Consider the following 12402-nt stretch of genomic DNA (forward strand, 5'->3'; position numbering starts at 1 on the left):
GCCATGCCTCTGAAGTCTCTCCATCGCTTGTGTATGGGAGATTGCCGGGTGATCCGATTGCGGTTTTAAAATATTAAAAGGATTTGATCGTGTAGATATGCAGAAATTATTTCCTCTGGTAAGGCAATCAAAAAATTAGAGCTCGGCCATTCAGGACCGAAATAAGGAAGCACTTCTTCACACAAGAGGCAGCAGAGATTTGGAACCCTCTCCCAAGAGGCTGTGGATGCTGGGGGACAATTGGATCTTTCAAGACTGGGATCGCTAGATTTTTGTTAGATAAGGGCATCAAGGGATATGGAGCAAGGGCAGGAAAATGGAGTCGAGGTGCAGATCAACCATGATCTAATTAAATGGCCGAACAGGTTCGAGGGGCTGAATGGCCTCCTCCTGTTCCTACGATAACATTTACCACAACCCTTCTCCTTGTGAACAGGTTTTCTATGCATAATGTGAACAAGCAAGAGAGTTTTTTCCTTCTGATTTGCAACGTTCTGGAAATTTATGGGTAAAATTAGGGCAATATAGCCCCAAATATGATTACACTTAATTTTGCAACATGCGAGGTGCAACCTGCAAGTGGATTGCTGACTACCGTGGGTGTAGAGCACATGAATGAACACTGAAAAAACACCCTCTTTGTCCTCAAGCATTTAAAACTCATTGGGTTCAGGGTAACAGATACAAGCTCTGTGAAAAAGTAATTACTGTGGCTGGAAAACAAGAAATTATATAATTTTTTTTTTTTTTTTTTATAAAAAGGTTTGTTGGGTTGGGGGGCGGGGGGGGGGGGGGGTGGGGAAAAGAGAAGAGAGAAGGGGGAAGAAAGCAAAAGATAGCCAAGATAAAAATGAGCACTTCCATAGGTCTTCCCGTATCTTTTTAAATTGAAAAGCCACGGTAAAGGGCTGTCTTGAAAAGAGCGAGCGAGAAGACGACAAGCAGGAAGCGGCGATTCGGTGACGCACAACTTGTACAGCGCCTCCCAAGACAAACATGAATGGCAGATCTCCTGTGACATTGCTCACATGTAGTCTGGAGCACTGTTGGGGTAGTGAGCCGCTAACCTGGCCTGTCCCTTTAAGGACGCTGCTCAAGCACTTCCTTTGAGAATCCAGCTAACTGCGGTTGCCTGGGCATTCTTGATGTTAATTAGAGGTCAGTAAATTTACATTACAAATTTTAGACTCTGCGACATAAGGAGCGCTCTGTGAAATACTTGGCTGTGTTTCTCATCCAAGACTGTTCTGCATCCGTAACAATGTCTAACACTCAGTGTGACTGAAATGCACCAGACGCAGGAAGAGTTAACTGCGTCAATCAGACTACAAAACAAAATTCTTTTTTTTCCCCCAAACAGCCACATACCAACACTGGTAGTCCCAAAAAGTCAATTCCTGTATCAATATCATCAACTTGCATTTATGTATCACCTTTAATGTAGTAAAACTTCCCAATGTGCTTCACAAGAGTGTTCTCAAACAAAATTTGACAAGGAGCCTCATAAGATCTTAGGACAGGTGAACAAAAGCTTGGTCACAGAGGAGCATCTTAAAAGGAGGAGACAGGCGTAGAGAGGCAGAGGCGCAGAGACGTTTAGGGAAGGAATTCCGGAGCTTAGGGCCCAAGCAGCTGAAGGGACAGCAGCCAATGGCGGAGCGATGAAAATTGGGGATGCCCAGAGGCCAGAATTGGAGGAGCGCAGTAATCGCGTAGAGTCGCAGGCAGTGTTCCCTGGAATTTACAGGAAGAGAGTGTTTGAAGACCAGGACCTCAAACCCAGCACCAAGCTCATGGTCTGCAGAACAGTAGAGATACCCGCCCTCCTGTATGTTTCAGAGACATGGTCCATGTACAGCAGGCACCTCAAAGCACTGGAGAGGGTCCACCAATGCTGCCTCTGCAGGATCCTGCAAATCTGGGCTTAAACGTGGCTAAATCCCCAGGCCCAGATGAGATGTATCCCAGGCTGCTGTGTGAGGCAAGGGAGGAGATTGCAGGGGCTCTGACACAAATTTTCAGAACCTCTCTGGCCACAGGGGAGGTGCCAGAGGACTGGAGGACAGCCAACGTAGTACCATTATTCAAAAAGGGTAGTAGGGATAAACCAGGGAATTACAGGCCAATGAGCCTAACATCAGTGGTAGGGAAATTATTGAAAAAAATCCTGAGGGACAGAATTGGTCTCCACTTGGAGAGGCAAGGATTAATCAAAGATAGTCAGCATGGCTTTGTCAGGGGGAGATCACGTCTAACCAATTTGATTGAATTTTGCGAGGTTGTGACCAGGTGCGTGGATGAGGGTAGTGCAGTTGATGTAGTCTACATGGACTTCAGTAAGGCTTTTGACAAAGTCCCACATGGGAGACTGGCCAAGAAGCGAAGAGCCCGTGGAATCCAGGGCAATTTCGCACATTGGATCCAAAATTGGCTTAGTGGCAGGAGGCAGAGGGTGATGGTCGAAGGTTGCTTTTGTGACTGGAAGCCTGTGTCCAGTGGTGTACCGCAGGGATCAGTTCTGGGTCCCTTGCTGTTTGTAGTGTGCATTAATGATTTAGACATGAATGTAGGCGGTATGATCAGTAAGTTCGCAGATGACATGAAAATTGGTGGAGTGGTAAATAGTGAGGAGGGAAGCCTCAGGCTACAGGACGATATAGACAGGTTGGTTACATAGGCAGAACAGTGGCAAATGGAGTTTAACCCTGAAAAGTGTGAGGTGATGCATTTTGGGAGGACTAACAAGGCAAGGGAATACACAATGAATGGTAGGACCCTAGGAAGGACAGAGGGGCCTTGGTGTGCATGTACATAGATCCCTGAAGGCAGCAGGACAGGTAGATAAGGTGGTTAAAAAGGCATATGGGATACTTGCCTTCATTAGCCGAGGCATAGAATATAAGAGCAGGGAGGTTATGATGGAACTGTACAAAACGCTAGTTAGGCCACAGCTGGAATAGTGTGTGCAGTTCTGGTCGCCACACTATAGGAAGGATGTGATTGCATTGGAGAGGGTGCAGAGGAGATTCACCAGGATGTTACTGGAGCGCTTCAGCTATGAAGAGAGACTGGATAGGCTGGGGTTGTTTTCTTTAGAGCAGAGAAGGCTGAGGCGGGACCTGATTGAGGTGTACAAAATTATGAGGGGCATAGATAGGGTAGATAGAAAGGAACTTTTCCCCTTAGTCGAGGGGTCAATAACCAGGGGGCTTAGTTTCAAGGTAAGGGGCAGGAGGTTTAGAGGGGATTTGAGGAAAAACTTTTTCACCCAGAGGGTGGTTGGAATCTGGAACTCACTGCCTGAAAGGGTGGTAGAGGCAGAAACCCTCACAACATTCAAGAAGCATTTAGATGAGCACTTGAAACGCCATAGCATACAAGGCTACGGACCAAGTGCTGGAAAATGGGATTAGAATAGACAGGGCTTGATGGCCGGCGCGGACACGATGGGCCTCTTTCTGTGCTGTATAATTCTGACTCTAGGATAGGCGCACCAACCTTGGTGTTCTCGCTCAGGCCAACACCCCCAGCATCGAAGCTTTGACCACGCTCGATCAGCTCCGATGGACGGGCCACATCGTCCGCATGCCCGATACAAGACTCCCAAAACAAGCGCTCTACTCAGAGCTCCGACACGGCAAGAGAGCCCCAGGTGGGCGGAGGAAACGCTTCAAGGACACCCTCAAAGCCTCCTGGAAAAAGTGCAACATCCCCACCGACACCTGGGAGTCCCTGGCCCAAGACCGCACAAAGTGGAGGAGAAGCATCCGGGAAGGCGCCGAACACCTCGAGTCTCTGCGCCAGGAGCAAGCAGAAGCTGAGCGCAAACAGCGGAAGGAGCGCACGTCAACCTAAGCACCCCACCCACCCACCCCCTTCAACCATCGTCTGCCCCACCTGTGACAGAGACTGTAGCTCCCGCACTGGACTCATCAGTCACCTGAGAACTCAATTTTAGTGTGGAAGCAAGTCATCCTCGATTCCGAGGGACTACCCAAGAAGAATTTTTTGGGGACCATATGGCCCCTTTAACGGGCTGTTTGACCCATTCAGAAGTCCGCGCATGCGCAGTAGTTTCAATTTAAAAGCCGGCTCACCGGCTGCGAAGGAGCCATGGAGCACTGCACTGCTGTGCAGTTTAAGGGGAACATTGGTTGTAGGGCTGGAGGAGGTTACAAAGATAGGGAGATGCGAGGGCCATTTATTTGGCCAAGAAAATATAATTTGTGTACCATCAGAACAAGTTAGCACTTTTGATGCCCAAGAAATTAGTTTTTTTTTAACCTACCATTTATTTGGGCCTTTAAAAAAGATATTGTATCAAACATGATGCAATGAACTTCTTGCACATAGCCCTTTCTCCTCCCTTCCCATTGCCCACTCTGCCCCAAAGACAGCATTGTGAAATAGCGAACCTCGCTCTGAAACGCCCCTTTACCTTGCAGTTGAGCATCTCCTGAACCCGTGCTTGAGGATTCTGGCCTGCTTTGGGTCTCACCAGGATATATGCGGTCTTGACCGCAGGACAAGAGCGCAGCAGCTTCTCCAGCAGCACCTTCCCCATGAAGCCGGTGGCGCCAGTGACGAGAACATTCTTGCCCACGTAAAACTCTGGTATTGACACCATGTTGTCCTCCCAATGTGTGAACAATAAGATGTCAACTGGTTCTGAGAGTCGAGAAATCTACGGCAGCCTGTCGGGAACAGAAAGGAGAGAACAATTAAAAACAAATACAGTAGAGATAACGCCGCATTCCCTCTCCCCCCGAAGGCAACACATTTTTTTCACCATATGCAGCACCTAACTTTTCAACAAACAAGCCCAATTCTAAAATCTCCGTCAGTCAAGCATGGCCAATTCAGCTTAATGCAGTCACAATGTTTCAAGCAACCTCTGCAAGATGCAAAGCATTTCGCCCTTTGTTATTATAGGGGAATAATCGCCCACTGGCGCAGAGTATCGCAAGGGTCTCTGTCGCACAGCTGTTTCTGCACGAAATAAGCAGAGTGTTGAAGACGCTGTAACTGGCAACTTGGAGATTAATGCAAGCAGATAATGGATACCCCTTTGTGGCCAATATAAATACTGCTGGTTTTAAAACATGGACGTTTTAAGTTGGGGGGGGGGGGAAACAACGTTCCTCCCTAAGCTGCGCTGGCTCGCAGCGACCAGGAGGTCCTGCGCAGGCCACTCACCAGCTGTTCCGCTGGAAGAGATACCACACATGCGTGGCCTTGCAGCCAATTTAAAAGAGGCCGCGCTTCAAACATAAAAATTGAAGGGAACGTTGGTGGGGACTGGACGGGAAAGGGCATTCCGAACAAAAAACAAGGTCTCTGTCCCTACCAAAACAAAACTTGCAGCACTCCGTTCTCTCCGATCATCATTAAACCTGCTGATAAGGGTGGTGCTGTTGTTGTTTGGCGAACCGACCTCTAACAGCCTTCTGGACTCAACATTGAGTTCAACAATTTCAAGCTATACCCCCTGCCCCCATTTTTCATGCTGTATGATTTTGCCATTCCCATTTGCAACATTTTATCTTTCCTGCCTCTTACATAAGCACAGTATATTCCTTCAATTCCTTCCTCCCCTCCCACCTGCCCCATCTCTGCACCCGCTTAATATGTTACATCTCCAGCTTTTTCCAGTTCTGATGAAGGGTCCCAGACCTGAAACGTTAACTCTGTTTCTCTCTCCACAGATGCTGCCTGGCCTGCTGAGTATTTCCAGCATTTTCTGTTGTTAAAACATGTTTGTTCTTGGGTTATGAACAATGCTAGCAAGGTCCCATTTATTGCCTATTCAGAGTCGCCAAAGGCATTATGAGTCAACCACGAAGATGTTGCGCCCAAATGAATCGTTCCCTTCCAGATACTGGCTCACCTGCTGCGGATTCCCAGCATTTTGTTTTACTTCAGATTTCCAGCATTCACAGATTTTGTATTTTATATTCCTGTATTTACTTTTTTTATTTTAAAAAAGCTGCCTTGTAAACAGGTCACATCTCCTGGGACAATCTGCCTGCAAGTCCACTTCACTTTTATTAACGACTTGCTCTGAACTCCAAATTCTATTATTTATGCTTACATGTCAGTTTAGCTCGCTCTTGCCTCCCAGTCAGAAAGTCACACAGGTTCAAGCCCCACTCCAGGGCTTATAAGCAGCTAACCCAGGCTGACACCTCAATCATCATCTTAGGCAGTCCTTTGGAGCCGAGGATGACTTGCTTCCACATTAAAAATGAGTTCTCAGGTGACTGATGAGTCCAATGCGGGACCTACAGTCTCTGTCACAGGCGGGGCAGACGGTGGTTGAAGGGGCGGGTGGGTGGCGTGCTTGGGTTGACGTGCGCTCCTTGCGCTGCCTGCACTTGGTTTCTGCTTGCTCCTGGCGAAGAGACACGAGGTGTTCGGTGCCTTCCCGGATGCTTCTCCTCCACTTTGTGCGGTCTTGGGCCAGGAATTCCCAGGTGTCGGTGGGGATGTTACACTTTTTCAAGGAGGCTTTGAGGGTGTCTTTGAAGCGTTTCCTCTGCCCACCTGGGGCTCTCTTGCCGTGCCGGAGCTCCGAGTAGAGCACTTGTTTTGGGAGTCTCGTATCGGGCATGCGGACAATGCGACCCGTCCATCGTGCAATGCAGTGCTGAGAAAATCCCGCATTGCCGAAGATGGTGCCTTTCACAAGAGATGACAGAGCAAGGGTCCATCTCCTTTGAGCCGGGCGCTGAAATGATCAGTTCACTATTCAAACAAGAGCACGGGGTCTCCTGACACCACAGCCAACATTCAACCAACACCACCAAAACAGATCAACTGGCAATCTACCTCATTTGCTGTTTGTGGGACCATGTGGTGCACAAACTGGCTGCTGTATTTGCCGACAAAACAGAAGCGATTGCACTTCCAAAGCAATTCATTGGCTGCGAAGAACTTGGGGATATTGAGGACATAAAAGGTGCTATATAAATGCAGTTTTCTTTAGCAAAGAGGCTGATGGGCTACTGAATGGAGGTCTCCAAAATGATGAAGGTGTTCGATAGGGTAGACGTAGAGAAGCTGTTTCCACTTGTTTTGGGGTGGGCGGGGGGGCGCAGTCCAAAACTAGAAGTTATAAATCTAAGATAGTCACTAACAAATCCAATAAGAAATTCCAGGGAAATGTCTTTACCCAGAGAGTGGGGAGAATGTGGAACTCGCTACCACAAGGAGAAGGGGAAGCTAAATAAGCACACGAGGTAGAAAGAATATGTTGACAGGGCGAGATGAAGAGGGGTGGGAGGAGGCTGGTGTGGAGCAGAAACACCGGCACGGACCAGTTGTGCTGTACGTTCGAAGCAATTCCATGTAAAAAGTTATTTCCTCTACACCAGGAGTATAAAGTAAGAGGATCAAGAAACCACTGGATATGATATTTATCGAACAGACAAACCTGGCAATAATAGGTTTGCTAACAATGTTCAGGCACTAGTTGGTGACGTTCACCAACTGATAAATATTGCTGTATATGCAAAACAGTGTCATTAATGTACTAACACTAATTAAACCGTGCTGAAACTGTACTGTTCTAGGATGAGCTCTTAAAATGTTAGCCTAATGACTGAGAATATCTCCACGATTTATTGACAAATTGCCTATTCGCAGTAAATATGCAATTTATAAAGCTTACTTTAAAAGCACGCAACTTCTGAAGTGTATCCTTATTCTCTCTATAAAATAGAAGGCATGCTTGGGCAGCACGCGGTCACATCGCCACCTCTGTCAGCACTGATTAACTCATCTGAAACACCAGATCACCTCATTCACCAACGAGCACAATGACTGCACTTCAGAAGTAATCCACGATACGGATTTTTCAGGAGATATGACAATGGGCTGCATAAACGCAACTCTTTGTGTCAAGCCAATCAAAATGTTACGCTTTATTAAATCCAAAGATGCTTGAACTATTATTGGAATCAAAACATTTTAATGAATCTCCTGTAACAGAGGCTCATTAACAAAGCAAACACTTAAAAATATAGCGGCAGAAATTTGGTGGGGGTTTTTTTGTATTTATGTTTAAGTGTCAGCCGTGGCCCAGTGGGTCGCACTCCCACCTCCGAGTCAGAAGGTCGTGCGTCAAGTCCCACTCCAGATACTTGAGCACATAATCCAGGCTAAGGTTCCCAGTGCAATGCTGATGGAGCCTTTCGGATGAGACTTTAAACCGATTGCCCTCTCAGGTGCACGTAAAAGATCCTGTGGCACTATTTAAAGATCAGGGGAGTTCTCCCGGTGTCCCGGCCAATATTTATCCCACAATCAACAGCGCTAAAAACAGACTATCTGGTCATCATCACATTGCTGTTTGTGGGAGCTTGCTGTGCGCAAATTGGCTGCCGCGTTTCCTACACTACAACATCGACTACACTTCAAAAGTGCTTCATTGGCTGTTAAGTGCTTTGGCATGTCCTGAGGTTGTGAAAAGCGCTATATAAATGCAAGTCTTTCTTCTATATTAAATTTTTTTAAAGTAATTTTTCAATGAACACATTTTCCAGATTGCAGCCATCAAAGTAGTAGATGAAGACTCAATCAGATTACACCGACACAGAAAGTGTGCGTGAAATATCCAGAGGAGAATGAGGTCAGAGTTTGACCGAGTCTAAGATCCAGTAACCTCACGAATGACCGGTTTGTCAAAGCGATGTGCATATGTTTTTATAGATTACTAACCAATCAACTGTGGAGTTGCTCACAGTCGATCACGGTTTTAGATTGACAGGAGCGTCATGCCATATAATGTACAAATTATCAGTCTGCTTTTCAGGTGCATTATATGGCTCAAGTGATCTGGTTCCTTTCAGGCCTCAAAGTCTGGTTGCGGTAATCAGCCAGATCTTGGTCAGTGAGAGATTAATCCCTGCTGGGAGGGGAAGTTACAGATTGGCGGGTGTTGATAAATTCCTAAATCTAGTTTAGAAGGATCCAGCCATGAAAGTTTCTTTGGTGCACATCCAGACAGTGTTGAGTGTGTTGGATTGGAAACTACACACTGTTGACAGGCAGACAGGGTGTAGCAAAAGCCTCTGGGGTTATTAGGTTTTTAAATGGACATTTGGCTACATTACTGAAAAAGTTAGACATGCTAATTACTAATGTACAATGCAGATCCAGGTCCATGATGCCATGCTTTAAATAGGGAAAAATGAGAGGGGTAGTTTGGAATTCGACCGAAAGCCAAGAACTGAAAAACAGGAAGCGCACGGCAGGCACAATAAGCTTTGTACAAGACTATTATTCAAGACTAAGTGCAGATAGGGACAAGAACACAAGAGAAAACATTCGGATAAATCTTTAGAATGATACACCACAGGAGGAGTTCATTCGGCCCATCGTGCCTGTGCCGGCTCTTTGAACGAGCTCTCCAATTAGTCCCACTCACCCTGCTCTTTCCCCACAGCCCTGCAAATTTTTCCTTTTCAAGTATTTATCCAATTCCCTTTTGATAGTCACTACTGAATCTGCTTCCACCGCCCTTTCAGGCAGCGCATTGCAGATCACAACAACTCGCTGGGTGAAACATGTTTCCCTCACGTCGCCTCTGGTTCTTTCGCCAATCACCTTCAATCTGTGTCCGCTGGTTCCCGACCCTCCTGCCCGTGGAAACTGTTTCTCCTTATTTACTCCATCAAAACCCTTCATGATTGTGATCACCTTTATCAAATCTCCTCTTAACCTTCTCTGCTCGAAGGAGAACAACCTCAGCTTCTCCACATAAAAGTCCCTCGTCCCTGGGGTCACTGAAATATTATCAAAAAGAGCAATGGTCCTCGTACCGACCCCCGGGGAACACCACTGTAGACTACCCTCCAGTCTGAACAACAACCTTTTACCACAACTACAATAGCAAAATACTGCGGATGCTGGAAATCTGAAATAACAACGATTACCACTACTCTTTGGTTTCTGTCCCTGAAGATGCTTCAAGTACAGTAAGAGCAGGGCAGGCCATATACGATTTCTAATGTGCACCAAGGCACATCTCATTAATCCAGAGCAAAATATGACTGCAAATCCTTGCTCCATAAACAAAGGGTAACAGAATACGCTGTTGCGACAGTCATCATATCCACCAGGGACACTGCATGTACATCAACCTGTCAACATCAAGACTCAAAACATGGGCACTGCCAAACAAGAGACTGGGGGAGGGGCAAGGGGGAAAAAAACATTCATGAAGTTTGCTGCAAAACAAATTTAAGGTTGCAAGATTTATTCATTTATTGACGAATCTTGCGGGTTAAGAAATATTCGAAAAGCAATCTTGAGTGCAGCTAGAATCACGAGAAAAATGTTAACCGCTCCCCCCGCCCCCGTTAGAACATATACCCACAACTCGTTTCTGAAATGGAATTATATAATGAAAGGCAGAAGTGACCAAGTGAAGGATAGAAGAGCTTTACTGGGTCAGTATGTATGGGGGGGGGGGGGGGGGGGGCGGGTAGGGGAGATAAAGGGCAATTCTCTGCGACTACCACACACAGTGACTGACTGCAAATCAGCTGGACACACTACCCTGCGATTGTTTCCTCTCTCAGTCTTATGTTTAATAGCTACTTGGCTGATCAACTTCTACCCCAGCCCCTTCCCCCCCACATGATACCACCCTGTCTAATCCCATTATTCTGATTGCTCACCGTGGCTTTCATATTCTTCTCCAACTCAACGTGGAATTCTCTTTTAGAAGAATGTGCGGATTCTGCTTCAATAACCATGAGCGGCAGGCCTGTGATTCTAGCCATCACCTGCGATTGCCCGAGCTTCTCCCGTCACTGAAGACTTAAAAAGTCTGCAGAGAGGAAACTCTCCCATCAGTCTGCGCTAAATTCAGAGTTAAGTGTTTGAATACGCTTGCAATACAGAGTCGCTGATTAGCAAATATTTCACTCCAGCAGTCCAGTAACTATCAATGGCTTTTCGAATAATGAACAAAAATGCACGTCTGATGGGTTTGCAGGAGAGTGAGAGTGAGAGTGTGAGTGTGTCAGTCATGGCTCAGTGGGCAGCACCCTCGCTTCCGAATCAGAAGGTTGTTGGTTCATAGTCCCACTCCAGTGAGACCCGAGCACAAAAATCTAGGCCGACAATCCCAGTGTAGTACTGAGGGAGCACTGCACTGCCAAAAATGCGGTCTTTCAGATGGGACGTTGCACCTGCTCTCTCAGGTGGACATCAAAGATCCCATGGCACTATTTCAAAGAAGAGCAGGGGAGTTCTCCCTGGTGTCCTGGAGCCAATATTTATCCCTCAATCAACATCACTAAAACAGATGATCTGTTCATTATCACAACATTGTTTGTGGGAGCTTGCTGTGCGCAAATTGTCTGCCGCGGTTCCGACGTTACAACAGTTCAAAAGTACTTCATTGGCTGCAAAGCGCTTTGGGACGTCCGGTGGTCGTGGAATGCGCTATAGAAATGCAAGTCTGTCTTTTTTTCCCGTTACAACACTGCTCCAACTGCAACTTTTATTGTTTATAGCAACACCAGATGGGCCAAACGTTTTACTAAATCTTTCTAAACCTCTATATGGAAGCCAGGCACAGTACTGTACTAATGCCAGTAAAATCCGACAAGCATATGCCTTGCAGAGCCAGATATATAGCCCTGATCTGCTGATCTGCCAAACTCTGCTGCTGAATCAATGGGTGAAACTTGCTGCTCATCATGTGGCTCAGCAAGTTTTACAGTTTGTAACTGAATTAAATATTGTTCAGTTATGGATCAGCAGGTGCCAGCAAATGACTCTACATCATTGGCTCAGATTTTAGAGCGACGCCAAGAAATGTAAACGTCTAGATCTATAACCCTTGCTCATGTGTCTTTTTTGCTGCCCTTTTGCCAATTTTGCTCCTTTCCCTCCTCTCCTGAAGGCATCAGTTCCTCACTGGGACACAGTTCCAGGCGATCCCCGCGACCCCACCCAAGTGATTATGACCGCCGGACATCCCAAAGCACTTTACAGCCAATTAAGTACTTTTGAAGTGTAGTCTCTGTTGTAATGTAGGAATCGCAGCAGCCATTTTGCACACAGCAAGCTCCCACAAACAGCAATGTGATAATGGCCAGATAATCTGTTTTAGGGATGTTAGTTGAGGGATAAATACTGGCCCCAGGGAGAACTCCCCCTGCTCTTCTTCGGATAGTGCCATGGGATCTCTTACGTCCACCGGAGGGGGCAGATGGGGCCTCGGTTTAACATCTCATCCAAAGACGTCACCTCCGACAGTGTGGCACTCCCTTCAGCACTGTAATGGAGTATCGGCCTAGATTTTTGTGCTCAAGTCTCTGGGTTGACAGACTGTCCCACCACACAGCGGATCACAGACATCTGCACACATGCACGTTCCGGACAAGA

The 12402-nt window shown here is 46.7% G+C and overlaps 1 protein-coding gene across 7 annotated transcripts in view; it reads right to left on the reverse strand.

Annotated features, from left to right (window-relative positions):
* Nucleotides 1-12402, reverse strand: part of far1 (fatty acyl CoA reductase 1) — a 136048-nt gene that overhangs the window by 70554 nt on the left and 53092 nt on the right. For all 7 annotated transcript variants that reach the window (XM_086008349.1, XM_086008353.1, XM_086008352.1 and 4 more), the window contains one exon: nucleotides 4439-4694. In XM_086008349.1, the coding sequence (XP_085864475.1) occupies nucleotides 4439-4627 (189 nt within the window). In that variant the 5' untranslated portion in view covers nucleotides 4628-4694. The remainder of the gene's footprint in view (nucleotides 1-4438; nucleotides 4695-12402) is intronic.

The sequence above is a fragment of the Somniosus microcephalus genome, chromosome 15 (assembly GCF_052327205.1).
Source record: "Somniosus microcephalus isolate GS21.2 chromosome 15, FLI_Smic_1.0, whole genome shotgun sequence".
Taxonomy (NCBI): Eukaryota; Metazoa; Chordata; class Chondrichthyes; order Squaliformes; family Somniosidae; genus Somniosus; species Somniosus microcephalus.